Source organism: Loxodonta africana, chromosome 17 (genome assembly GCF_030014295.1).
Source record: "Loxodonta africana isolate mLoxAfr1 chromosome 17, mLoxAfr1.hap2, whole genome shotgun sequence".
Lineage (NCBI taxonomy): Eukaryota > Metazoa > Chordata > Mammalia > Proboscidea > Elephantidae > Loxodonta > Loxodonta africana.
In genome coordinates this window covers 61,713,209-61,740,488 of record NC_087358.1, presented here as the reverse complement: position 1 = coordinate 61,740,488, position 27,280 = coordinate 61,713,209, and the positions used below count along the sequence as shown (strand labels likewise).

Here is a 27,280-nt window from a genome sequence, read left to right as displayed (position 1 = left end):
AAACTAAACTCCTTTGATTTAACATGCTTGACTGCTAACTGAAAGATTGGAGGTTCGAATCCACCAAAAAGTGCCTCGGAAGACAGGCCTGGTGCTCTACTTTTAAAAAAATCAGCCATTGGAAATCCTATGGAGTTCAATTCAACTCTGACACACATGGGGTTGCTATGAGTTAGAATTGACTTGATGACAACTGGTTTTTTTTTTTTTTTCCAAATTTGAACCCTCTGCAGACTTGTGGAGAAAAAGTGACACACGGGTGGGCCAGGTGACCCTGCAAGGTTAGGACTGAATGACTGTCTCTCTTGCCTGGGTGTCATTCCTAATCATGCCTACATGTAGTTAATTGCCCTTTAATTGCTGTGTCTTTCTTATCATCTAAAAGGACCAATTTCCTTTTCAACTTCTAATAATTGATGATTTGATATTTCTCATCTGGCCTAGTTGCTGAGACAGAACTGGAGAGCCTGGAGAAATGGAAGGAGCAGAATAGAGCTAAACCAGTTAGCCTGGTGCCAAGACCGCTGGGTAAGCAAGCAAACCAGCTCCCTGAATGGGAGGGCCGGCCACTGCTGGATCCTGTTAGCACCTTGCATGCGGCATTCTTTGAATGCGCATTACAGGTTGTTTGGTCACTATTGTCCTTGGGATGGAACACATTTAAAGCTGCAAGTCTGCAGGTAAATTATTGCTTCTGATTTTCTGCAAGTGGCAAGCGGATGGTGCCAGTTATCTGGGAGTAAAGTGATGGCTTAATTGCCAAATAATTGAGAGCCCCTGAGATGCTCAACTCAGGAAGGAAGCTTACCTGGGGCGCTGCATATGCCATATCATAGCCCTCGTCAGGATGGGAGTAAAAAAGATCATACACGTATTAATCATGGTAGTGAAATGCTAATGTGAAAAAAATAGGAATGGAGAGGCCATTCCACAACTGCAGTGAGGGTGAGTGGGGGACCCAGTGGTGGGTATAAAGGAAACCGTCACCTGTGTTTGCATTTCTAAAGATCGAGACCTTTGGGGCCCAGGAGTACGTGCTGCCAGGGTGATGAATGGTCCTGATGCCTTCGCTGGGTGTTTGAATCCTTCAGAGTGGATGCCTCCGCGTGGGGATCATTCACGTTTTGTCTGCCTTTTCTGTCCTAGCGCCAGTGGAGAGCTTCAAGGGCTGGACACACGGTTTCCACAGATTAGTCAACACAAACAGGTCCAGAGGCAGGGGCCACCTACTATCATGGTAGTTTCAGTGAAGCGTTTTTTTCCCCCAGAATATAATTTTGAAATGAGCTAAGTTGGAAATCATTCCAGGAGTGAAAGTAAGAGTGTTATCACAGCCATTGCCCTGCATGTCATGAAAGGAGTGAACCCGGAGTGTTATCTTTACACCGAATAAGCTGACAATTGGGAAATAGATTTTTTTTTCTTTCCAAACTGGTCTCTTCAAACTGGCTGTGTGGGACTAGTGTTCTGCCTGCTCTTTGGGTGAAATTAGAGCAGAATCCCTCTGCTCTTCTTTGGTTTTTCTCAAATAGTCAAGTGGACCAGTGAATTCCAGGCCGGAAACTCTCTCATTTCAGTAATTGGTTTTTAGTCCTAGGTACTGGTTACATACAACTGTTACTAACGAAACAGTAACGCTTCTCCCTTGCTGCAGCCCAGGCCCATTTCAGTAGGAAGCTAGCAAGAGGAAGGGCTGGCTAGGTTTTTCTCTGTTGACTCTGCCTACAGGGCCAAAGAGGGAAGGGGAAGTTGGGGAGGCGAGGGTCTGTAGTGCACTGGCCTGGTTCTGCGCGCCTTGGCCCTGCCTACTGCTCACTCTCTCTCAGGGTTCTTTGTGTTCTTCAGATTCCCACTTCCCAATCTCTGACCTGCATTTCCCCATAGAGATGATAACCTTTTCTTCAGGTAGCTCTTTTTCTTTTCTTTTAAAATCTTTTAAGTCCTTGCCCTCATGGAGCTTAAAACCAGTTGCCGTCAAGTCGACTCTGGCTTACGGTGACCCCATGTGTGTCAGAATAGAACTGTGCTCCACAGGGTTTTCAGTGGTTGATTTTTTGGAAGTAGATCACCAAGCCTTTCTTCCGAGGTGCCTCTGGATGGTCTTGAACCTCCCACCTGTTGGTTATCGGCCAAACACATTAACCGTTTGTACCACCAAGGGACTCCTTCCTGGAGCATACATTCTAGTAATAACTACCCCTCTTATTTACTAAGTGCACGTTAGATACAGTTTCAAACACTTTACACACACTGCCTCATTTAAACTGTTGCCAGCCCTATGGGTGCGGGCCCTGTGGTTATTAGTTCCATCCACCTTATAAACACTGGGACTCAGAAAAGTGATTACCTTGGCCTGCTGCCAACTCTTCATGTCACCATTGGTTCCTGGTATATGTCTTTATAGGGCTTCATTGTTCCCCTAGGTGGCCCTCACGAGCAAGTCCCTTTAAGATGTCTTTAGTTTGGTATTCTCTTCCATGTGACTTACCCTAGAATATAAGAAACACTCACTCATGAGTCTCTTGTTCCCATAAACTCTGGGCGTGCAGGCCATCTGCATGGCAGTACCTCCCCCTGGTCACCCATCTGAGTAGCCAACTAGTCACAGCCCTGTGCTTTTATGTTTTGACTTGTCCAGGTCCACTGAGTCCCTTGTCCTCCTGGGGACACAGGTTGAACTCTTCAAATGTTTTCATTAAACTTGTCTTGCTCATATTGAAGATCCCCCCATCTACACACACACACACACACACGATGGAGTTCACTAAGACATCCTCATATTTCTGTCTCTCTTTGAGCTATCCAGAATCTCTGAGTGGTGCAGACAGCTGATGCACTCAGTCGTTAACCGAAAGGTTGGAGGTTCGAGTCTACCCAGAGGCATCTCAGAAGAAAGGCCTGACAATCTGCTTCCCCAAAATTAGCCATTTTGAAAAGCCTATGAAGTACAGTTCTACTCTGACATACATGGCATTGCCATCAGTTGGAGCTGACTCTCTGACAACTTGCTTTTGACCTATCCAACCCCTTGTATAGGCTAAAGGTGGCTTCTTAGTTAAGGTTCCCTAAACTAGGTTTCAATTACGTCCTTTGTAGATCCTGCTTAGAGACCCAAGCACCTCATTTTGGAATTTGGAGCTACTGGAATCTCTATGTCTGGGCATCTCAGTCAAAATGAAACAGGGGTCTCATTGCAACTTCCTGTTATACAAAGTATCTGAGAATGATCAAGTATGTATGTGAAAGAAGGTGCTAGGGAGTAAGAAAGAAAAACCTAGAATATATTAAACTTTGAGATGAGTTTCAACAAAATCTGCAGATGCTTTCTCTGTTTCTTCTAATATCAACTTTTCCCTACGCCCCTATTGCTTGAACTATTCTAGGAGACACTGAAGGTGACTGTAACATTTGATAAAACCTTCCGTAATCCTCACTGCTTCTCTCCCATTCCCCCACCTCCCTGCAGCAGAGACTATAGGGCCAAAACCAAACAGGCCTTATATAAAAAACAGGCCTTGTATATATCTTGGAAATCAGAGGAAGGTCCCTGTGGTGTTGTTACCAGTTCAATGACGAAAACTACAGTGAATGCAAATTATTGTAACACATCTTCCCTGAGAGTGAATCTTACAGAGAACCGACACTTCCAGTGACCAAAGCACTAGAGAATGATTTTAAAGGAATCTTTATAATATGCACACCAGACTTGCATAAACACTGAGAAAAATCTCTAAGCAGTAATTCTTAGATGATTGTCAAGCTGTGAGGATTTCTGGCCTCAAATTATTTTAGGTTCCAAAGACAGCAAGCAAATATTCTAACATCCATATATTTCTCTTGACTACCTAAAGACTGACTGACAAATAGCATGGATTTATAGTGAACTACTAACTAGACAATTTTCATTGTGCTTTTAAAATGCTAGGCTGTAAAGACTGTGCACTTGTTTGGTGACAAGACTCCTGAGGGTATCCTGGGTTTTGCTACTTAAACATAGGACAGTCGAGTTAAAGAAGAAAAGCAATTTAGGCATCACTGATCCTCTTCTTTATTAAGTTAAGGAGTGGTCATACTCAAGCAGGAAGAATGTTCTAGAATTTGGAAGACAGGTACTATTTCTTATCATTTAGGATGGCTCTTCAGGTATGATTTCAATGTAAGTGAAAACTCTAATACTCACCTGATTGAAAAACCTTAGTAGGATTGTCTTTTCAATTAGAAACTTGGCCTCATCTTTCTCTTTTAAATAATTATATATTTGAATGCCTCATTAAGAAAGCTGGTTATGTTTTTATTTCCAGCAGTATAAAAATGTTAAAGAAACTCACGTTGTTGGCTGAGCCTGTATTAATTAGTTTCCGGTGGCTGACATTTCAGGTTAATATTCACGCTTCACCTTCCTGCCTCTTTTTCCCCTCTAGGTGGAAGACAATCAGAAGCTGAAGTCAGGCAGAAACAACAACTCCAATTGATGCAATCTAAATACCAGCGAAAGGTCAGGATCCATCTCTTCGAGTTTAATTTTGGCAAGGAATTTGAGTACCAGCATTTTCAAGCAACTGAAATAATACAGTTACTTTACCCAAAGCATAAAACCTTTAAACCAACTGCAAAAAAGAAACTCTTAAAATCAAAGAAATCAGGAAGGGAGAAGTGGAGACGGCTGCCTATAATTATTCAAGCCAGTGGGACCCTTGATTAAGGGAATGTGTTGTTTTTTCCTAGTTTAAGTGAACTACACTGTTTTGAATGTTTTGGTTCCAAGGTTGTGAATTCGTTTACCCCATACCAGTTGCGAAAGTATTAAAAAAAAAAAAAATGATTTAAGATGCTCAGTGATTTTTACAATGAACACTATGAGTTCTGTAATCAGGAAAAATTATCCAACCTCCTCTCTCCCAACTGAGAGAGAGAGAAACAGAGAGAGAAAGGGAGAAGGAGGAAGAGAGAGAGGGACAAAGCAAGAGACAGACACTCCGACTGAGGAAGAAAAGCCAAGAGAGAAGTTTCACGGGCAGGAGATGTATGTAGCCTGGCCATTCTCTGTGATCTAAATGGCTTGAAGTAACAACCTATAATCATGGCGAGGTATAGCACAAACAATACTGTAATTTGCCTTTCATCATAATTTTGTGTTCCAGAGGTTCAGACTGAAAAATGGTAACTGGTTTTTGTCCTCTGTAATCTCAATGCAATTTAGCTAAAAAGAGAAGAATCTGTGAGAATGAAGAAGGAGGCCGAGGAAGCTGAGTTCCAAAAAATGAAGGCAATTCAGAGAGAGAAGGTAAGAGGATAGAGAGGCTCAGCAGCTAACATCTCCTGGGCGCTTACTGTGTGCCAGGTTCTCCTCTAGGCACTGTCCATCTACAAACTCATTTAACCCTCCTAATAAAAATCAAAAACACTTGTTGTTGAGTGGATTCTGACTAATGGTGACCCCATGTGTGTAAAAGTAGAACTGTGCTCCATAGGGTTTTCAATGGCTGATTTTTCAAGATGCCAGCCTTTCTTCTGAGGCATCTCTGGCTGGACCCAACCTCCAACCTTTCATTTAGCAGCAAAAGACGTTGTTGGTTTGCACCACCCGGGGACTCCACCCTCACAATAACCCTGTGGAATATATACTGTTACTCAATTTTACAAGTGAGGAAATGGACACAGAAGGGTAGATAACTACTTCATGGGTACCCAGCCAGTAAGCAGAAGGACAAGGATTTGAACCTAGGCCAACTGGTCTGAACCGAAGCTCTTAGTCATCACACTGTCTTCTCTCTCAGGTGAATGATCAAGGTAGTAACTGCTTTGGCCAGAAAGCAAAGCAATGAGTTACAACGGCAATCAGTGATACACTACCATACTTATATCCAAACATTCTAGGGTGAGTGTGGCAGAGGCAAACCTGCTTCCTTTACTGATAGAAGAACATACATTTGCATTTCAGTATTGGTAACATCGTCTATTGTAGACCTCTATGTGATGTTTTTAGTTTTGATACCCTTTCTGGGGCTTGGGAAAAAATGTTTTAAAAATACTTACCTGACAGAGAAGAGAAAAGAATGTAATGCTCTTCTATCCCCACACTACTCCCATTTTGCACAAAGTCTTAAGCTGTGGTAGGTTTTCGGTATCGGAGGTTTGGGGACAGGGAGATGACTCTTGATACTGACTATCGTGTATGACATCTGCTGCAGCTATAAGTCAAAGAAACACAATTTTTTTAAATTGTATTTTAGATGAAGGTTTACAGAGCAAATTAGTTTTTCATTAAAAAATTAATGCATATATTGTTTTGTGACATTGGCAGCCAACCCCAGGACATGTCAACATTCCCCTTCTCGACCTTGGTTTCCTATTACCAGCTTTCCTGTTCCCTCCTGCCTTCTCGCCCTTGCCCCTGGGCTGGTGTGCCCCTTTAGTCTTGTTTTGTTTTATGTGCCTGATTAATCTTTGGCTGAAGGGTGGCCCTCAGGAGTGACTTTAGGTCTGAATTAAAAGGGTGTCCAGGAGCCATTCTCTCAGGGTTTCTTTAGTCTCTGTCAGACCAGTAAGCCTGGTCTTTTTTTGTGGGTTAAAATTTTGTTCTACACTCTTCTCCAGCTGTGTCTGGGGCCCTCTATTGTGATCCCTGTTAGAGCAGTCAGTCGTGGTAGCCCGGCACCATCTAGCTGTACTGGACTCAGTCTGGTGGAGGTTGTGGTGGTTGTGGTTCTTTGGAAACACAGTTTCTATTCTCCTGTTTCCCTTCCTTCCCCTTTCTGTCCTCCCCTCCCTTTCCCCTTTTTTTCCTTTTTTCTCCCTTGCCTTTTTCTGTTAAAGATTTGGTGTTGGTCAAAATGTAAACCCGGTTACCAAGCAACAGATGTTTTCACCTGTTAGGAGTTAATGAAGCCCAGAGCTAATGGCTTATGGAATGAACAAGGGCATATGAGTCTTTCCCTCCCTCCAGGAGCTCTCTAACTGGCTGGGAGAGCAGACTGTTAAGTCTTACTTAGAAGATGTCCTTTTGTTCTGTGTGACCTGGGACAGTCCCCCACCCCTCTCTGAGTTTTTCCTGTCAAATGATTCTGTAAGTACCACTGTCTCTTCTCCCAAGGTCATGAGCATCTCTGTTGCTGTAGGGATGTAGGCTCTGAGGGTGGAGGGAGAATGGACTTGCACATGAGGAACTGTGAATGATAGTGTGCAATAAAATATTAGAGGTTAAAAAAAGGGTATCGGAGCTTCATGGACGAAATGTGATTCAGCACTCTGTTTCCAAGTTGAAAAGCTTTTATTACTTCTTAAAAAAATTTTTTTTTGTCTGTATCCTTTTTCTGGTTCTCTATTCCCCAATCTTCTTTTCTTTGTCCAAGTCTCCTCCCTCCCACCCCCATCTTCTCCCCTGAAAGAAGGTTCACACGTTGGTCTTGTGGTAGTAGAAGAGGCGTTTCCTTCACAGAGCAGAGTGTCCTGCATTTCAGCCGGAACAAAGGCAATCAGTCGTCAGATCATCCTAGGGACTGAAGTCAGAGGCTTGCATGCCCTGAAGAATTAATGAGTTGCAACTTCCTAAAGTCATTTTTTGGTTGTCATTTAATACCCACAATTGGCTTGCTTATGGGTCATTTATAGCTCATTTCTTCATGCGTCAAATAATGTATGGCTGAAAATATTGTCACTAACATGGAGTAAAATGATTTATTTTTTCCCTTTCCAAGCTATACCATAACACTAGACGATAAAACACAGAAATCTGGATTGGATTGGCTTCTCTAATGTGATGACTATAATGATTGTTAGTACAAATATGCCCACAAGCGAGAGGTGGGGGTGAGAGAGTTGATGTGTTAAACCAGTTGCCGTCAAGTCGACTCTGAGTCATAGCAACCTCATGTGTGTCAGAGTATAACGGTGCTCCACAGAGTTTTCAATGGCTGATTTTTCAGAAGTAGGTTGCCAGGACTTTCTAGGTGGACTTGAACCTCCAACCTTTTGGTTAGCAGCTGAACATTTAACCTTTTGTGCCACCGAGGGACTTCTAGTTGAGATATAGACCCTTGCTATTCAAATGTGGTCCTTGAACTGTCTGCATGGGCATCATTTGGGAGTGTGTCGGAAATGAAGACTCAGGGGCTTCACACCAGACCTTCTGAATTCAGAATCTGCATTTTAACTCATTCCCTGGGGGATATTTGTGCACATAAAAGTCTGAGGAGCTCTAATCTACACTACCTTCCAAGAGAAAGAACAGCCCACCTTGGCCCTCCCACAGACTTGATTTCTCTGCTGACTGGCCTGCACTGCCACCATGACCTGGCCTTTCTGTGGGAGAGACATTTATGCCTTTTCTTACTAAATGTGAGCCTGTTTAGTAGCTGATGTCAGATAAAAGAAAAATGGACATAAGGCATCTAGAAGTGGCACACTTCACATTGCCAAGGTGAAAATGGCCAAAGGAAGTGATAATGGCTGTGCTTATGGAGCATTTATTTTTTCAAATGCACAAGAAGCATACATGGACACTGGCCTGCAAAACACTGCCCTCATCCCTGGCAAATGGCTGCTGCCCAGTAACTCTCAGCCAAGTCAAATCTGAGCAGCCTGTGCCACCCCGAGAGCCTCCAGCTTGGCCTCTGTGCAGGCCAGGTCTTGACACACCTGCCTTCCAGTTTTTACTCTCCGGGAAGGGTTCACCACAGTGGTCACTGAATCTCAGTTGGTTGGTCACCACTGGTGCATATGACATTGAGTACACTATATCCTGAGAGGAGAGGGAACTGGATTTCGTACCAGCATTTGCAGATATTCTATGAATCCTTAAAACGCAGGAGGGAGGCCAGCTCTTTAAAAAAAAAAAAAATTAGCATCTGATTATGTTGGTGGGGCCCAGGAGAGCTGATCCTTTGGGCAAAGAGGAATTTTGGAGAGGGCACCTTGATGCTTCAGTCAAACTTGAAATGCTATACTTGAGTATGCTGATGGTATATGCACTTCCAGTGGTGTGCCAGAACCTCCTTGTGCTGACTTGTGAAAGCAGATTGTCCAATTTTCAGGATTTTTGTGAGCTAGTTGACTTCTCGTTGGTAGCTTGAGATCAATCATCGTGGCAGTGTTTACATCATAGAAATCGGCAAATCCTACAAACCAACCTCCCCTCCTCCTCACTGCCAGAGCTGGTTGTTGAATGTTTACAAGCACACCACTGTTTAGCCCTAGATAAAAGCGGTACCCTTCCCCCCCTGCTCCCACTAACCACATTCCAAAGCCAGACCTCAGAGGGCTGAGGAGAGCAACGCTTTTGCAAAGGGTCTAGCATATTGTGTGTCTGACATTTATAGATTTAAAAACAGATTATAACCCATATGGCAGGCGGAATAATGCCCCCTTCCCCAAAGATGTCAACATCCTAATCCCTAGAATCTGTGAATATGTTATGTTACTTGGTAAAGGGGAATTAAATTTGCAGATGGAAATAGGTTACTAGTTAACTGACCTTAAAATAGAGACATCATCCTGTATTATCCAGATAGGCCCAGTGTAATCACGTGGGTTCTTAAAAGTGGAAAGGTGGGGATTGCAACTAATGTCATAAAACAATTTGGGTGTAAATATTTGACTGAGAAATGATTTGCACTGTAAACTTTCACCTAAAAAAAAAATAATAATAAAAAGTGGACAGGGAAGGAAGAAGAGAGACAACCAGAGAGAGGATAGGAATCAACCCACCATTACTGGTTGTGAAGATGGAGGAAAGGGCCATGAGCCAAGGAATGTGGGAGACCTCTAGAAGCTGAAAAGGCAAGAAAACATATTCTCCTCTAGAGGCTCCAGAAGAAACGCAGCCATGTCAACACCTTGATTTTAACCCAGTGAGACCCATTTTGACTTCCAACCTCCAGAACTACGTTGTAATAAATTTGTGCTGTTGTAAGCCACTAAGTTTGTAGTACAGAGAGTCCCTGGTTTGTGAATAAGATCCTTTCCTAACTGTGTCTTGAAGTTGAATTTGTAAGTAAGTCAGAAAAGGTGCATATGGTTCTTATTTAGCCTTACATTAGTGCAAGAAAAGGCTCAAAGACTTTTCAATGACGTAAAAGTCGCACATGCAGCTAGTGAAGGTGGTTGTGATGAGGAATTTATTTCGAGTAGGGGTTGGTTCAGTCGTTTCAGAGGGAGGGCAAATTTACATAACATTCAAGAGCAAGTATGAGTTGTCCTAAGTCTGACATTTGTAACCTGGGGTCTGCCTGTAGTCTGTTACAGCAGCAATAGGAAACTAACACAACCCATGTGATGTTAAAATGATGTGTTAATTTCTCCTCCTAGAAATCTGTAAAGCTGAGAAACTATGTCTAAAATATTAGTGCATCAGAGTGAGAGAAAGTGGTGTAAAAAAAACAAAAAACACTAGATGCAAGTACTTTTGTTAGTGCTGAATATGGCAGCATAAGTGGACATGTTTTCATAAATCCTCAGACCCAAGTTTAGTGCTGTGGGAACAAACCTCCACCATACTTCCCCCCCAAATCACATTGACCAATTAAGTAATAATTTGTTTTTCCAGACTTTCATAACATCTACAAACTTTGGAAAGCTTCCAATTTCATATCAAAAACCCTTTCTGCCTTAGGCTGTGTTCTCTAGAGAAGCAAAACCAGTAAAGCATATAAATATATATGTATGTAGAGAGATTTATATCAAGGAAATGGGTCACATGGTTGCAGAGGTTGGAACGTCCCAAGTCCATGGGTCAGGCTTCTCCTGATGCACGTAGCCACAGAGATTGGTGAACCCAACATCAGCAGGTCAGAGAGCAGGTCTCTTGTTCACAGGCTGTGAAGATCTACGAATCCTAAAAGCCCTGTGGAGTATTATAACCTACATTTTTTTCTGATGGGGGGAGTAGGCTCAGAAAGGATAGGAAACTAGCCAGAGATTGATCACAGGGTGATGAGTGGCATCTAAAGCCTTCGTGGTTGCTAAAGTCATTTGGAGCACAGGAAGTCATGGTGTTTTATGCAAACACTGAGAAGCATCATTATTTTGAATGCTATAAAGTGAACTAGAAACTAACCTGTAGAAAATAAGGTATATATATATCAAATGTAGAGAAATAAGGAATGTATATTAAATGCATATTTGTAAGAACTCACACTCGTTACTTTCTTATTTCTAAGAGACAAGTAGTAGCAACAGCTAAAGGTTTAAGAACAATTTTAGGGGCAAAACTCAACGTGAGGAAATTATTTCAATCTTCTTTTGTAAACCAGGATAAGATGTCAATTTCTGAAAATTTTCAAGGAACACCAGTGTTTCCCAGAAATACAGCTCTTGCGTCATGCATTTCTTTGTGGATAAATTGGTGTGCACCTTAAGCCTCCGACTGTCAAAATCTAGTAGGGTTCCATTAAAAAATAATGTTGAGACATTAATGATATATCTGAAATGCAGAGGCAGTACTAAAAGGGTAGGCTGCTAGTTTCTCCATGCATGACTTTGCTTATCTGTAAAATGTGTATGATAAGAATAATAATTTTTACCTCGTGGAACTGGTAGGATTAAAGGATACAATATGTGTAAGACACTTAGTACAATTCCTGGCACTTAGTAAGCACTCCACAAGGATGTCCTAGCCTGCTTACGAACGTGAAGAAGTGCTTTAACACTGTCTCATTAGACTCTGTTTTATCAGCTTCTTGTTATTTTATATATGGATCTGATGGGTTCAGTTATTTCATTTACATGAATGAGACTGCTGGGGAAAAAACACTTAAGACTCTTTTGCCTCACCAGATCTCTGGGCTTCCATGTCGGCTGAGTCTTGGCATTAGCAGGCAGTTTTCCTTGGCATTCCAGGCCCGTCTCTAATGATCAAAACCTTGCCTGACTTCATATGCCCCTTAGCCTCTTCTTTCATTTTCAGCAGATACCTTCATCTCCCACTTCATAGGAAATAAAAGTCATCAATCTTAAGCACCTTTACTTTTCTGCTTCCTTACTCTTCCTTTGCTGCTTCTACGCCATCCCATCTCAGCACCATGGGCACTCAGACTGGTGATAGATAGTGCCTTTGTGAGAAATGGAAAAGACACCTCCTTTGAGCCGAAGCAGCCCTATGCCAAGGTGCATGGTTTGGTGAGCTGGCTCTGTTTCAGCCTTTCCTTCCCACTTTGCTGGACTCCCCTGAGCAGTGAACAAGGGCACAGTGGAGTGCAGTAGCCGTGCCCCCACCCCATCCTTCTCCTCCTGAGAAACTCTTGCTTGTTTTTAAAGACTGGTCTCTATAATTTCTACCTCTAATTAGATTCATGGTTTGCATAGTTTTACGTGATCATCAACCCCTTGGGGAATCTTAAGAAAGCTTTGGAACCTTTCTCCATAAAAGTGAGCATACTTCCAACATATATAGCTTATCCATGAACCTGAGGATAAAAACCACATTCTGAGTGTTACTCAACCTCTTGGCTCCAGGGACTCAGCATGGGGTCTACCACTTAGCAGGCACTGAATGAATGAAGTGGAACTCTTGAGTATTTCCTGATCACTCACTTCTGTGCTTTTTCTCTGTATTCATATTACATTATTTGTAAACCTCTATCCCTTAACATGGACCGATAAACAACATCATGATAAATGGAGAGGAAATTGAAGTTGTCAGTTATTTCATTCTACTTGAATTAACAATTAATGCCCATGGAAGCAGGATTCAATAAATCAAATGACATATTGCATTGGGAAAATTTGCTGTGAAAGACCTCTTTAGAGTTTTCAAAAGTAAAGACGTCAATTTTATGACTAAGGTGCACCTGACCCATACCTTGGTCTTTTCAGTCGCCTTATATGCATGCAAAAGTTAGATGGTGAAAAAGGAAGACAGAAGAAGAATTGATATATTCAAACATGGTATTGGTGAAGAATATTGAATATACCATGGATTGCCAAAAGAACAAACAAGTCAGTCTTAGAAGAAATACAACCAGAATGTTCCTGAGAAGCAGGATGGTGAGACTTTGACTCTCTTTGGGCATATCATCAGGAAAGGTCACTAGAAAAGAACATCAAGTCTGGTAGAGGGTCAACAAAAGCAAGGGAAATCCTCAATGAGATGAATTGACACAACAGCGGCTCGCAGCAGTGGACTCAAACATACCAGTGATCATGAAGATGGCACAGGATCCACCAACATTTTATTCAGCTGTACATGGGTTCTCCATTAGTCAGAGCCAGTTTAATGGCAACTAACAACAACAACAACAATCCCCTAACATATTTAACATGCCATACTGTCATATTACTTTCTTGACATCTTCCCAGCTAGACTCTGAGTTTCACCAGGGTAGGCACTGCTCTGTTCATTTCTGTATTCCCAGGATCCAACGTATAATAGACGTTTGATAAATGCTTGTTGAATAAATGAGATTCAGGAATACTAAATGATTTGCTTAAGGTCAGTCAAACAGTGATGGTGGAGCTGAAGTGGATTCCATATTTTCTGTCTCTGGATCTCACGTTCTTAGAGATTTAACATTCTGCATCTGTATATAGTTGAAAAAAGGTTTAAGTGACTGCTTCACTCACTGTTAAATGGAAAGAGTCTGTTTAAATACTAAAGCAGGAACCAACTTTGGTAGGTCCTAAATAAAATTTCTCAAGTCCTCCAGTATTTTGGAAAATTCTTCTCTATAGACTTCTGCTAAAGAGTAGATGGATCTTTTTAAGATGTAATTTACCTACTGTGTAACTGTTTTGTGAGTTGTATACAGTGATAATGTATTAGTGAAGAGATTAAAACCATGTAACTTCTCAAATTCTGACCTTGCTGAAGGAACCCAGCCTTTGTCTGTTGATGCTGGTATGTTTTGCCACTCTTCTGGAAGTAGCGTTCTAATCCTGGCTTAATCAACACCGGGTATTTTCTTGCCATCTTTTACCTTTTTGTTGTTGTTGTTGTTGGCCTGGGAGTGTATAGAGTGTGAGAAGCCTATCGTAATTAATCACTTTTGGTGTCATGAATCAGAATTTTTATTAGATTCGGATCATGTTTATTCTGTTTCACAATTCTCTGTCAGCTTGTTTCCTCGAATTCTGTTTCATTATTAATCCAGTTGCTTTGCCTTGTAATTGGTTCCCTTTGATTCTGCTAATTTCCTTGCCAATTTTTTCTTTTTTCCTGAAATTGAAATCATAGTCCATTTTGCCTTTAAAAGTGGGGTCTAGAACATAGTTCTACAAATGAAGACTTTCAGGGAAATAAACAATATGAACAATTCCTGCCCCCATCCCCTTGAAAGATGGAGCCAGACTTATGCCAGGGTTTGAAAGTGGTGATTTCTGTTATTCCCTCTCCACGGGTTTTCCTGCTGGGCAGATCCAGGCTTTTTGTTAAAGCAGACCCAGCTGTCTCCCTGGGATTCATTTAAAGCTTCGTATCTCTTCTGTGTTATGGAACTTCAACTCCCAATAAAATTTTTTGCCTAGAAATTTTACTTGTTTTTTTTATAGGCAAGTTAAAGAAAAGAACAGTTGTGTCATGGTGGGCAAAAAAGCAAGCATTCCTGGATTCTTTAAATTGGATTCAAATATGCCAGAGCCATGGTGATAGTAATATCAAATATGAAGTCCTTTGTCTCTAGACTCTCTTAATAAGTAATTAAAAAAAAAAAGAACTCTTTTTTATTCAAGTGGATGCCTCTTTTTTTTTTAATGACATTTGTTGTTCAGTTCTCAACAGCTTTAAGTATCTGAAACTAAGTCAGAAGGGAGTTGGGTTGGCTTATTGAAAAGCTTTTCCTGAATGCTTTGGTGCGCAGTGGTGTGTATGTAAGTTTTTTAATGAGCTACTTAACCATTTATTATAATTTTAATTTAACATACTTGGTATGGAAGTCTCATGTTTCCATTTGAACATTCTGGAAACACTGCTTAAAATGTAAATGTTGCTGCCATTTGAACTAAAGAATAAAAATGTAAAATACTGATTCTTTGATTATACCCATCAAGTTGGGTAAGGGGAGCTATGGAAATAACTTGGGGCTCCTGGGTTCCACTGGAGTGCTCATGGGCTCTGAAATGAATAGCGTCTTGGAACCCCTTGTAGGGCTTCATGTTAGATTATGGAAGCCACAAAGGACTATGGAATTTGGACCTTGGGTAACTTAAACATCATGATTCTGCTTAAAGCTTCTCTAATATGTTACACTTTGACCTTTGTGCTTTCAGAGCAATAAACTAGAGGAGAAAAAGAGACTTCAAGAAAACCTCAGAAGAGAAGCATTCAGAGAGCATCAGCAATAGTAAGTTTATGTTTTCAGATCCTCGTGCCTTTATAGGCATAGTGTTCATCCTGCTTTTGTATTCTAGGTGATGGTAACTTTTCAAAATAGCATATGGTATTGGACTATTGACTGTCGTATTAATTATGTAATTGAACTCTGTCATTATCTAAGTAAGGTTCTGAGGTTGGAGACTTCTGTGCTCACTAAAGTGTTCTTTATTAGTCAGTAAATTAGAGACTGTACTGCTAAATTTGAAGAATCCTCCAATTATAAATGACTAGGAGGGCTTGATTCTTCGGTGATCCCAGGTACTTCAGATTAGTTATGATGACTTCCAAAATACCAATATTAAGAAAACCAGTCCAAGGAGAGTCTAAACTAACAAGGGGTTTACCTCATGGATTGAGGGCTGTTATATAATTGTCATACCTTCCTAGACTGAGAATTGAGAAATCGTTCGCAGTCACTGGTGAAACTCCCGATTGGTGGTCACACCGTGGTAATTTTTCCAGTGTGGCATGTGAATAACAGGACAACTCTTGTTGTTATGCTGTTGAGTCTGCCCCCAGCTCACGACAACCCCATGCCTGGTGGAGCAAAAGGCTGCCTGGTCCTGTGCTATCCCCACGATCAGTCGAGGATTGGACCATTGTGATCCAAAGGGTTTTTGCTGGCTGATTTTTGGTAGCAGATCACCACCAGGTCTGTCTTTCTAATCCATCTAAGCCTGGAAACTCCACTGAAACCTGTTCACCACCCTAGCAACACGCAAGCCTCCGTTGACAGATGGGTGGTGGCTGCATGCGAGGTGCATCGGCTGGGAATTGAACCAGGCTTTTCTGCATGCAAGGCAAGAATTCTACCACCGAACCACCAATGTCCCATATAGAGCAACTGCTGTGTGCTTTGTGTTGAAGATAATCTGCTCTGCTATTATATATAGGCTTTAAAGAAAATCTCGTGCCCTCGCTCTTGGCAGCTAGGTTACCAGCACACTGCTTAAACGATTAGATAAAAAACCAAAGAGCCTGGCTCCTGAGTTAATTCCAAATGTGGTGGCATTAGAACTGGACAGATGTGGTTTCACAGCTCCATTCCCCAGTGATGATCTTGGGCAAACTACTAAACCTGTTTAAGCCACAGTTTTCTCATTTTAAAAAAATAGGGCTAGTTCATTTGTAAAGATTAAATGAAATAACTTTTGTAAATGACGTAAAAGTCCCTGAGCATTGTAGGGATTGGAAATGATACTTCTGTCACAGAGGGCCCTGTTGAATGTGATCATACACCCTTTACTTGGCAGAGACCATACACAGCTTTTCTGATGCAGAACTAGTAAATTGGCTTTCCCTTTTTTTATTGACTATTTTCTGACTGCATCGTCTTCTCTTTTCCCTTTATTGCCCCTCATTTACAGAATTTAAGATCGCTGTGAAGTTGGGGTGAGCATATGTGACACCCTAGAGTGTATTCGTCCTCCAAGAAGAGCCTCCTCTGGTGTTTTCACACTATTGAAATTACCTTGTCTCTATCATAACACAGCTTCTTCTTGCTTTATGACTCAGAGGCAGGAAAGGAAAAAGAAGTTTCTGAGTCCTTTACTTTGCCACTTAGCACTCTAGGTACTCTGGCCGGAGCTAACCAGCCCAAAAAACAGGTGGAAGGTGGGGTGGGGTAGGGTGGAAATGCTAACAAGAGATGTTATTCCCCTTAAGTTGACGTTACCGTACTCCCATTTTAGCCGCAGAACCCATAGCCTGTCTCTCCTTACTCTTCTTCTAAGGTAGGCATAAGGATAAGGGTGCTGGCAGGTGTCTTAGTCATCTAGTGCTGCTATAACAGAAATACCACAAGTGGATGGCTTTAGCAAAGAGAATTTTATTCTCTCATAGCCTAGTAGGCTAGAAGTCCAAATTCAGGGTGCCAGCTCCAGGGGAAGGCTTTGTCTGTTGGCTCTGGAGGAAGGTCTTTGTCATCAGTCTTCCCATGGTCTGGGAGCATCTCAGTGCAGGAACCACAGGTCCAAAGTGTGAGCTCTGCTCCCTGTGCTGCTTTCTTTGTGATATGAAGTTCCCAACTCTCTGCTTGCTTCCCTTTCCCTTTACCTCTTGAGAGATAAAAGGTGGTGCAGGCCACACCCTCAGGAGAACTCCCTTTACATTGGCTCAGGGAGGTGAGCTGAGTAAGAGTGGTGTTACAATCCCACCCTAATTCTCTCAACGTAAAATTACAATCACAAAATGGAGGACAACCACACAATACTGACAATCATGGCCTAACCAAGTTAATACACATTTTGGGGGGAACATAATTCAGTCCATGATAGTGGGAAACTAAAAACCAGGAGAAATTCACTGCCTTGAAAAGAGATATGCCGGGGGGAGGCAGCAGATTAACCCAAACCCAGTGCCATCGAGTCGCTTCCAACTTGCGACCCTATGAGGCTAGTGGGGCTAATGTATTATTACCTCCTTCTTCCTGAGTAGCCACCACATGTCTGTCAGTTAGCCACGCTGTGATGGCTTGCATGTTGTGATGATGCTAGAAGCTATGCCACTGGTATATCAAATACCAGTAGGGACACCCATTTTGGGTAGGTTTCAGTGGAGCTTCCAGACTAAGGCAGACTAGTAAGAAAGGCCTAGTGATGTACTTCTGAAAGTACTTTCATAAGCCAATGAAAACCTTATAAATCACAACAGAAACGTGTCCAACTTGCTTGGTTTGGACACATTATCAGGAGGGATCAGTCCTTAGAGGAGGACATCAGGTTTGATAAAGTAGAGCTCCAGTGAGGATATATGGGACTGTTGGTGAGGTGGTTGGCACAATAACTCCGTTATAAACTTGAACATGTCACTGATTGTGAGGATGATGCAGGACCAGGCAATTTTTTGTTCTTTTGTACATAGGTCATAATGAGTTGAGGTCGGCTCAGCGGCAGCTAACAACAGCAACAATCATAGGTAGAGAATGGTTGAGAGCAGGGCTTCAAACCAGTTTGAACTGGTACAGTCATTAAAAAATGGTAAGAATGAAAGATTCTCGGGGTTTTAAAGGACCTGGGAGTTTGTGTCTCCTGATCTCCTTTCCCTCCTAATCTTCCAGCTTCTGGGGTTTGTATTTCACTAAATGCTAGAGATCAGCCACCATTTTATTCTGTAAAGAGAAAAAGGGTTTACCTCCAGCTACTACACACACTGTCAGTGGAGCTGAATTCAATTAAATGCACATTTTACTCTTGCTTTTCTTCTGCTTATCATGAAGGTCCCAGTTAACCTGGAAAAAGAGAAGGCAGTTAAAAATGAGAGGTGTCTCAAATTGATTTTTAAAGCCTATTGAGGAATACAAGAAGAGGTATAGGTGTGAGTTCTTTTTTAAGTATTTTATTCTGAATTACTTTTGAAATTAAAAGTGCAATAGCTCATGAAATGAATGACCATTGTAGAACTAGGAATATGAAAGGGACTTCTAGAAAAAGATGGATCCTTTGAATAAGAAGTCTTTATTGTACCTTCTTAAAATCAGTTTATAGTGGAAAAATTGTCTAGGGGAACTATTAGAATTTTAATAGTGCAGATTTTAGCAGACCAGACAGGCTGCTCCTTAAAAAAAAAAAAAGAAAAAAGACAGAAAGTAGATTTCTCTGAAACCATCAAACTAAGGCACACAATATAGAAACACAAATAAGAAATTCTTTCAAACTAGTCAGTGCCCATGTCCTTGCTGGTGTTCGGCGTGCTGTGATGTGTGGTTTAAATAGCAGGGCAGAGTGGTAGTATTTCCCGCTGAGAAGGGCAGCTATCAGCTTGAACAGACGGTAGATCCAAGTTGCTGGAGCCAAAGCTCAGAGAACAAGCTGGGTCACCGCCGTGTACATCTTAACGTGCTCTTTAATACCTTGTTCTTGACTCTCTTCCTTTGCTTCTGATTATTTTTAGTCTTGTCAATTATTTAGCTAACAGGCAGAAAACTAGGCTTTTATTGACATCCAGAGGGACTTTCCTGAGTGTAATAATGAAGGCAGTTTATTGAATGCCTGTGAGGTTGCTTTCTAATTGTACGTGCTAATCTGCCCATGCAAGCTGGCTGAAAACACACAAGCAGATTGCACACGCAGATGGAGCACACAGGATGGTTTTTATGAAAAGACCTCTGGAATGTACTTCAGCACTACTGTCTTTTCCTTGAAAATCGAATGGCTGTGACTCTTTCAATTGGAGGCTGAGAGCAGACCAGATTAATGGAGCATTAAGCCTGCCACTCCGGATGGGGACGGACTGCGATTTCACAATTTAGAATTCGTTTTAGGATTCTTGAGCATGCAAATGAAGAGTAGAAAGGGGCATTTAACCTTGGCATTGTTTCACCATGATTTTCAGTCTCTGTAATTATTTACTGCTTATAAAAATTCGAATGTGATACTTTCCAGAATGGCCTATTCCATGAGTCAGTGTTGTTACTCATTGATATGAAGATTTGAAATAACAATGAATAAACCTTTGATTTTTCATATCAAAGAGAAGAAGTAGTGACTTTGGTGACTTAATAAACCATAGGATAAAATAAATCCTGGGATTTTTAAGTTTAAATGGTAACGGATTTTGTGGGCCACAGTCATCTTTCTAATTGTGTGTTCTTGTCAGACAAATGTCCTGACGGATTCGGATTTTCAGCGTGTTTAACCAGCGGTGGAGGTTAGGGTCGGGGGAAGGTGGGTAAGACATTCGAGGCGCATTTTGTCTGTGGGTATTAGGGAAAACAGTACTCTTTTAAGGGTTTGCTGCAGAAACGATATATGCTATAGATTATAACTTTTAAAATCTTGATTCATGTCTATTGTCAAAAACTGACATGCTTAGAGAAACACCAAGGATTAGCATGACAATGTATTTATTGTGAGTAGATACAATGCGAATCTGACAGCATCAACCCAAAGGTACCTGGAAGGTGCTCCAAGAGGGGACAGTGAAAGCAAGTTACATAGGTCATTGTTATGTTAGTTTCTCAGAAGATAACATCGAAGCTCCAGCAGGGTTTCATGGTCCCATAGTTACAGAAACAGAATCGCCAAGGATACACCATATATCCTAAAGCACAACCTCTAGTCAGACCCTATAGTTCCTGCTTCTTGAAACTGGAACATAGATGATTTTCCAAAAGAACTCAATTCCTAAGGCCATATTGTAACCGAACACCGCTTGGGTTCTTGTCCTGACTTATTAAAACAAGATGGACACAATTGCAACGGAAACAGAAAGCAGCAAGTTTATTGTCTGGGCATACAAGGAGCGTGCAGGGTCTAGTGACCATAAGGCCATGTGCTCGCTGACTAAGGGGGCTGGGGAGCTCTTTGTTTCCAGTGGCGTCAGGGGGTTGGGTTTGGTACCCGGAACTTTCTGCCTTTAGCCCTCCCATGCCCATATTTGGGGGTCTGGGAGGGGAAGTCAGCTGAAGGTTATGATTTCTATCTGTGCATGCTTTAACGTGTAACTAGGGCTAGTTAGGCGCTCCTTGGAAACTCTATGGGGCAGTTCTACTCTGTCCTATAGGGTTTCTATGAGTCGGAATCCACTCGGCGGCACTGGGTTTGGGTTAGGAATAGTCAGTGGACAGAGCCACTACCTGCTGCAACTTCCTGCTCAAAATAAGCTTGCAGTTAGCAAGACAAAGGGGGGGCGGGGGCGGGGGGGGGGAAGGAGTGTTGATTGGGGTTTTCAGCATGACTGAGCAGCCTGTTCCAATATGGTCTCCACTAAGCTGCTTACTAAGGTATTGTTTGACCTGAAGGTGTTCAAAAGAACATCTAGAGGTGGATGGCCTGGGTGGGCCACCATGATTCCATGAACCCAGAAATCTGGATTCTGGGAGAACCAAACCAATTTTGTCACGAATAACCATTTAACACAATACAAAAAAACGCACGAAAACCTGTTGCTGTCGAGTCGATTCCGGCTCATAGCGACCATTTATTTTCTGTTTTTTAAATACAAAGTACTTGACTTTGAAGCCAAATAAGCAAAGTAATAATAAATTGCTATATTAATGAGAAAGGAGCCCTGGTGATGCAGTGGTTAAAGCAATCTACCGACAGCCGAAAGATTGGCAGTTCGAAACCACCAGTGTACCTCGGGAGAAAGATGTGGCAGTCTGCTTCTGCAGAGATTTACAACCTTGGAAACCCTACGGGGTCATTGCTATGAGTCGGAATTGACTTGATGGCAGTGGGTGGCTATTAATGAGAACCTGTGGAGTGTCAAGTGCAGTATTAGGCACATTATATATATTAAACCCCACTGCCATCGAGTCGATTCCGACTCATAGTGACCCTATAGGACAGAGTAGAACTGCCCCATAGAGTTTCCAAGGAGCACCTGGTGGATTCAAACTGCTGACCTCTTGGTTAGCAGCCATAACATTTAACCACTACGCCACCAGGGTTTCCTTATATATATTTCTTCCCTTTAATTTTCACATCATCTGTAACCAGTAACCAACCAGTTGCCATCGTTGAATCAACCCTGATGCACTGAGACCCCTTATGGGTCAGAGTAGAACTGCGTTCCATAGGGTTTTCAATGGCTGATTTTTTCCGAAATAGGCCTTTCTTATAAGGTACCTCTGGGTGAACTTGAATCCCCAAATTTTTGTTTATCCGACGTGTGTGTTAACCATTTGTACCACTCAAGGACTCCATATTAGGGATGTATTATCCCGCCTTGGAAACGGTGGTGTAGTGGTTAAGAGTTTGGCTGCTAACCAAAAGGTTGGCAGTTCAAATCACCAGGCACTCCTTAGAAACCATATGGGGCAGTTCTACTCTGTACTATAGGGTTGCTGTGAGTTGGAATCGACTTGATAGCAATGGGCTTGGTTTGGTTTTTGGTATCCCCATCTTACAGGAGGAGGCTTAGGTAATTAAAATTGCCCAAAGTAATAGCGGCAGTAAGCAATGCTGCCAAACCTAGGGCTTACGATTTGGGGAGGTTAGAGAAAATAGGTGATTTAGGGGCATGGTGTCCTTTGGAGTTCAGGGAAGTATGGGTGGTGAGCACTATAGTGATATGGGGTCCTTGTGGAGAGTACTATTGGAGGGAGCGGGTCAGCTCAGAGAGAAAGACTTGGGCAAAGTTGACTTCTGTTTCTTCATACCAAGATCTAAATTTTGCCTAGAATAGGCAAAAAAAAAAAAAAAAAGAAAAGAAAACTGAGGAACTATGGCCGCCTTCTCTTCTGTCTTTGTCCTGTATGAATGGCATTCTCTTCCCAGCCTAGTACTGAGGTTAGTACCATTATGCAGCTCACCGTAGGGTAGGTGGGCTTTTGTAACTTCTTCTGGCTATACTGTACTCCTATGTAGAGTTTTCCACATTGTTTGTAAGGGGAAGAAAGACTGGGTTCTTAAAAAAAAAAAAAAACTGCTGGAAAAACTCTTGGAACCAATCATATTGGAAAACAGGTCCTTCTCATTCCTAAATCACCAAGTATCACGTCTGGCTCAGCCTGTGGATAGTAATGTTGGGAAGTTTCCTTCATTTCTGCTGTCTGAACCATGCATACCTTTTACTGCCATTTGAATGATAGTGTGATTAGTTCCTAGGAGACACATCTTTGTCTTTTTTAGTCTCCGAAGCTGAGAATTCAGACAGGGCTGCTGAATATGCACACTTACGCCCCAAGTTTGCCTTCTAATATGCTCACAAAACTTCTAATGCCCTTTGTGGGAGTTTCTGAAAGATGCTTAAGGGCTAAATTGATCCCTTATCCATATGGTAGGCTTAAATCCAACCTCATGTTTTATAATTCAGGTAAGGTGAATCCAAAGTCATCCTATTTATAACTTTCTATTTTATGCTAATGAACTGAACTTAGAGTTACAAAAGTACCAGTATCATCAGAAGGAGACTGAACACAGCTGATGAGAAATCTGCTCAGAGATAATCCCTGCCCATTGAATTTTAAATCATGCTAATGATTAAGACCGAATCACGATTTCCACACACTGTCAGTAGGGCATCTGCAGGAAGAATAGGAAAAAAAAAAATTTTTTTTTTGTTGTCTATTCTTCCTGCAGATGCCCTACTGCCACCACTATGGGCATTTGTCATATGTCCCTTGAGTTATGGCCTGTCTCTTCTGTGTTGCCTTTTCACTCCCAGGACAACTGCAATGACTTCATTACTGTCTTTGCCATCATTCTCTTCTTCTCTTGGTTGTCTTACATGCTTTTCTCAGGTTTAGTTTCCTAAAGCCCATCTTTGATCCGATCACTCCTGTACTCTGAATGCCTCAGTTATTTGCATTTGCTTATAAAGTGAATTGCAATCTCCTTTTCCACTCCACGGGGTACTGTAGGCTGCCTCAGTAAGATGATGATGATGTTGTTGTTAGTTACTGTCAAGTAGGCTCCAACTCATGGCAAACCCACGGACAACAGAATGAAACAATATTCTGTTGCGATCCATCGGGTTTTTGTTGGCTAATTTTCGGAAGTAGATCACCAGGCCTTTTTGTTACAGGGCAGGGCTTCCCAGCTCAGGACTAAGCCCTGCTTAGGTTCTTACCTTCTTCTGACCAAGAATGACCACGTGAGGCTCAGAGGTTCCACATAAACAAAGGCTTATTAGGGACAGAGTAAAAGTAAAAGGCTTGTGAGGGAGAGAGGGAGAGGGGTTTCTACCTACGCTAGCCTCCAGTCTCTCACTGGACAAAGGATTCCCTAGGGCTTACAAAAGTTTTTAGGTGGGAAAAGGCGTTATCTTTGTTCATTAGATGATTGGAGATTTCTGGGAGAAGGGAAGGGACTATGAAAATCAAATGTGTGGGCAGTTAGAATTCAGGACAGATTTCCTTGCAGGGGTTGCTGGAGCTAAGGTGGAGTCTGTCACAAAGGCTGCCGGGATGTCGAACAGGACTTATTCTGTGTATGCATGATGCCTCTGGATCTTGTTTGAGTCCCTGCGAGGGGTCCCTGTTTATATTTGTCTCATGTGGAAGGTCATTCATAGTCCACGTTGATCTTTAGTGTGCATGCTCTGCGCCTGGTGAGGCCTTGAAAAACAACTCAGGAGGATTATCAGTAATTTATAGCTGGTCAAGCACACAGGGCTTTGAAATGTAGCCCCTTATCTTGTCTAAGCACCTAGTTTGTTAATTATAAGTAGTTCTCAGGTACCAGCAGTAAAAGTTATATGGTGGTCTGCACTTAGGTTTAGATTTAATTATAGCTGGTCGAGCACACAGGGCATTGAAATGTAGCCCTTATTTAATTCAGCCGGCCCCATCTCTTCCCTGTCTCACTTTCAGAAGTAGGTCACCAGGCCTTTCTTCCTAGTCTGTCTTAGTCTGAAAGTTCCACTGAAACCTGTTTGTCATGGATGATTTTGCTGCTATTTGAAATACTAGTGGAATATTTTCCATCATAACAACACACAAATCGCCATAGTATGAAAAACCGTTAGATGTTAGAAATGACTTATTATAGGACTTGGGCCTCAGTTATAGGGTCTCTAAGAGTTGGAATCGAATTGATGGCAATGGGTTTTTAGGCAGTTGAGGGAAGGGTTTTAGGAAGCAGGGCTTTGCTTTGGATTGGATGTTATCAGGAAGCAAGGGTCATTACATGATCGGTTATCTAGAGCAAGGCTAAAGCTGTACTTGGAATTGGTAAAGAAGCAGAAGTCACTCATATTAGGCAGGATTGGAGAATGTTTAGTCATTTTTGTGGTTTGGACAAAGTGTGTGTATTTTTCTAAGTTCAGACGTGTTATGAAGTGGCCTTATCTTTGTCTTGATCCATCAGTCACAGGGTGGCATTGATGTTAATACTATGTGAAACTATTTACTCTCAACAGGAAAACAGCAAGGTCTAGCTGTCAGTGCCAGCCCAGCTCCTGGATGTCAGGGGCAGCTTGGTTTTCTCAGTATGTAATTGATAATTGATAAAAGATAAACATTGACAAGTGCCTTATTTATGAAATAGTTTCACTTCATGTCACATCACTGGAGTCTGGTACAATCAGTTATCCTCTTGGGAGGTACGAGGCCCTACTTACTAGTTAAGGGCGTGGATTCCAACTCTAATTGCCCTCCTCACTAGTAGTAGAATGTTATTTAACCTTTTTGAGTCTCTGTTTCCTGATGTATAGACTGGGGTGGGGTTAGTAAGAACTGATAACTCACGAGAAGATGTAAAAGATGTAGCTTAGTTCTCAGGAAGAGAAGCTAAACAAAGCATGTAGTAACTCCAAGCACGGGTAGAGAGGAAGATGTGACAGACGGGGAGTAGGTGACTCTGGCCTTTGTCCCCAAGGGTCGAGCCTGAAAACCTCTTATTTTTTTAAATTTTATTTATTTATTGATGTTGTTGAGAATATACAGAGCACAACATACACCAATTCAACAGTTTCTGCCTATACCATTTAGTGACATTAATTACATTCTTCAAGTTGTGTAACCATTCTCACCCTCCTTTTCTGAGTTGTTCCTCCCCCGTTGACATAAACTCATTGCCCCCTAAGGTTCCTATCTAATTTTTTGGGTTGCTGTTGTTAATTTGATCCCTATAGGTAGTTCTTAAAAGAGCATAATGTGCTAGACAAAGGTTTTTTACTAGTTAATCTAAACCATTAACTGGTTTTAAGAAGACTTCAGGGGCTATTTTTGGTTTAAGGTTTAAAGATTATCTCAGGGCAATAGTTGCAGGGGTTCATCCAACCTCCATGGCTCCAGGAAGTCTGGAGTCTGTGAGAATTCGAAATTCTGTTCTACATTTTCCCCATTTTGATCAGGATTCATCTATGGACTCTGATCAAAATGTTCAGTAATGGTAGACGGCACCATCCATTTCTTCTGGTCTTACAGCAAAGGAGGTAGTAGTTCATTAAAAAAAAAAACAAAACAAGGGGTCATGGAGGCAATTAACCTCACGTTCCATATCCTCCTCTTATTCCTGAGTCTTCTTCCTCTGTTGTTCCAAGTGAACAGAGAACAATTGTTGTATCTTGGATGGCTGCTTGCAAGCTTTTAAGACCCCAGGTACTACATATTGATCTAGGAGGCAGAACAGATGCACTAAACATGTTATTAGGCCAATTAACTGGGATGTCCCATGCAACCATGACCCTATACCTCCAAACCAGGAAACCAAATCCCTTGAAGTTTTCGGTTGTACATAAGCAGCCTCAGCAGCTACTTTTTTTTTTTTTTTTATCATTGTAGATATTTCACACAAGTTTTGCAAATTCAGCTTTTTACAGGTGTACAACTTATGGACAGCATTTAAAATTATCAGCTGTGTAACTCTACCCTTAAATTAATGTGGTATTTCTATCACCATTAACCCTCCTTTCCCCATTCCTTCTGCCCCTGGTAATCACCAACAAACTTTATTCTCTACGTATTTGCCTTTTCTGATCTTTTAATATAAGTGAGGTCATAAAAGGACATGACTTATTTGTCCTTTTATGATTGACTTATTTTACTCATCATAATGTCTTCAGCACATCAATATTGTAGCATATATCAAGACTTCATTTTCCTACTGACTAAATAGTATTCCATTGTATATATGTACCACATTTTGCTTATCCATCCATCTGTTAATGGACATTTAGGTTGTTTCCACATTTTAGCTGTTGTGAATAGTGCTGAATTGAACACTGATGTACAATTCTCTGAGCCTGCTTTCAGTCTTTTGGGTATATAGCTAGCAGTGGAATTGCCGAGTCATAAGGTAGCTCTATTTTTAGCATTTTGAGGAACCACCACACTTTTTTCCACATGGCTGTACCATTTTCCAGTCCCACCAATAATGGGTAAGCGTTCCAATTTCCCCACATCCTTGCCAACATTTGTTTTTTGTGTTGTCGTTGTTTTGTTTTGTCATCTTAGAGCCATCCTAGTGGGAGTGAAAAGGTATAACGTTGTGGTTTTAATTTGCATCTCTCTGGTGCCTATTGATGTGGAGCATCTTTTCATGTGGTTGGTGACCATTTGAATGTCCTCTTTGATGAAATATTTATTCC

General features: G+C 41.7%; 1 protein-coding gene across 2 annotated transcripts in view; it reads left to right on the top strand.

Annotated features, from left to right (window-relative positions):
• The window catches only part of EPSTI1 (epithelial stromal interaction 1), a 128,070-nt gene that overhangs the window by 19,988 nt on the left and 80,802 nt on the right, over positions 1 to 27,280 (top strand). For both annotated transcript variants that reach the window (XM_023551256.2, XM_023551257.2), the window contains exons 3-6: positions 445 to 528; positions 4,422 to 4,495; positions 5,201 to 5,284; positions 15,199 to 15,272. In XM_023551256.2, coding sequence (XP_023407024.2) covers positions 445 to 528; positions 4,422 to 4,495; positions 5,201 to 5,284; positions 15,199 to 15,272 — 316 coding nt within the window. The remainder of the gene's footprint in view (positions 1 to 444; positions 529 to 4,421; positions 4,496 to 5,200; positions 5,285 to 15,198; positions 15,273 to 27,280) is intronic.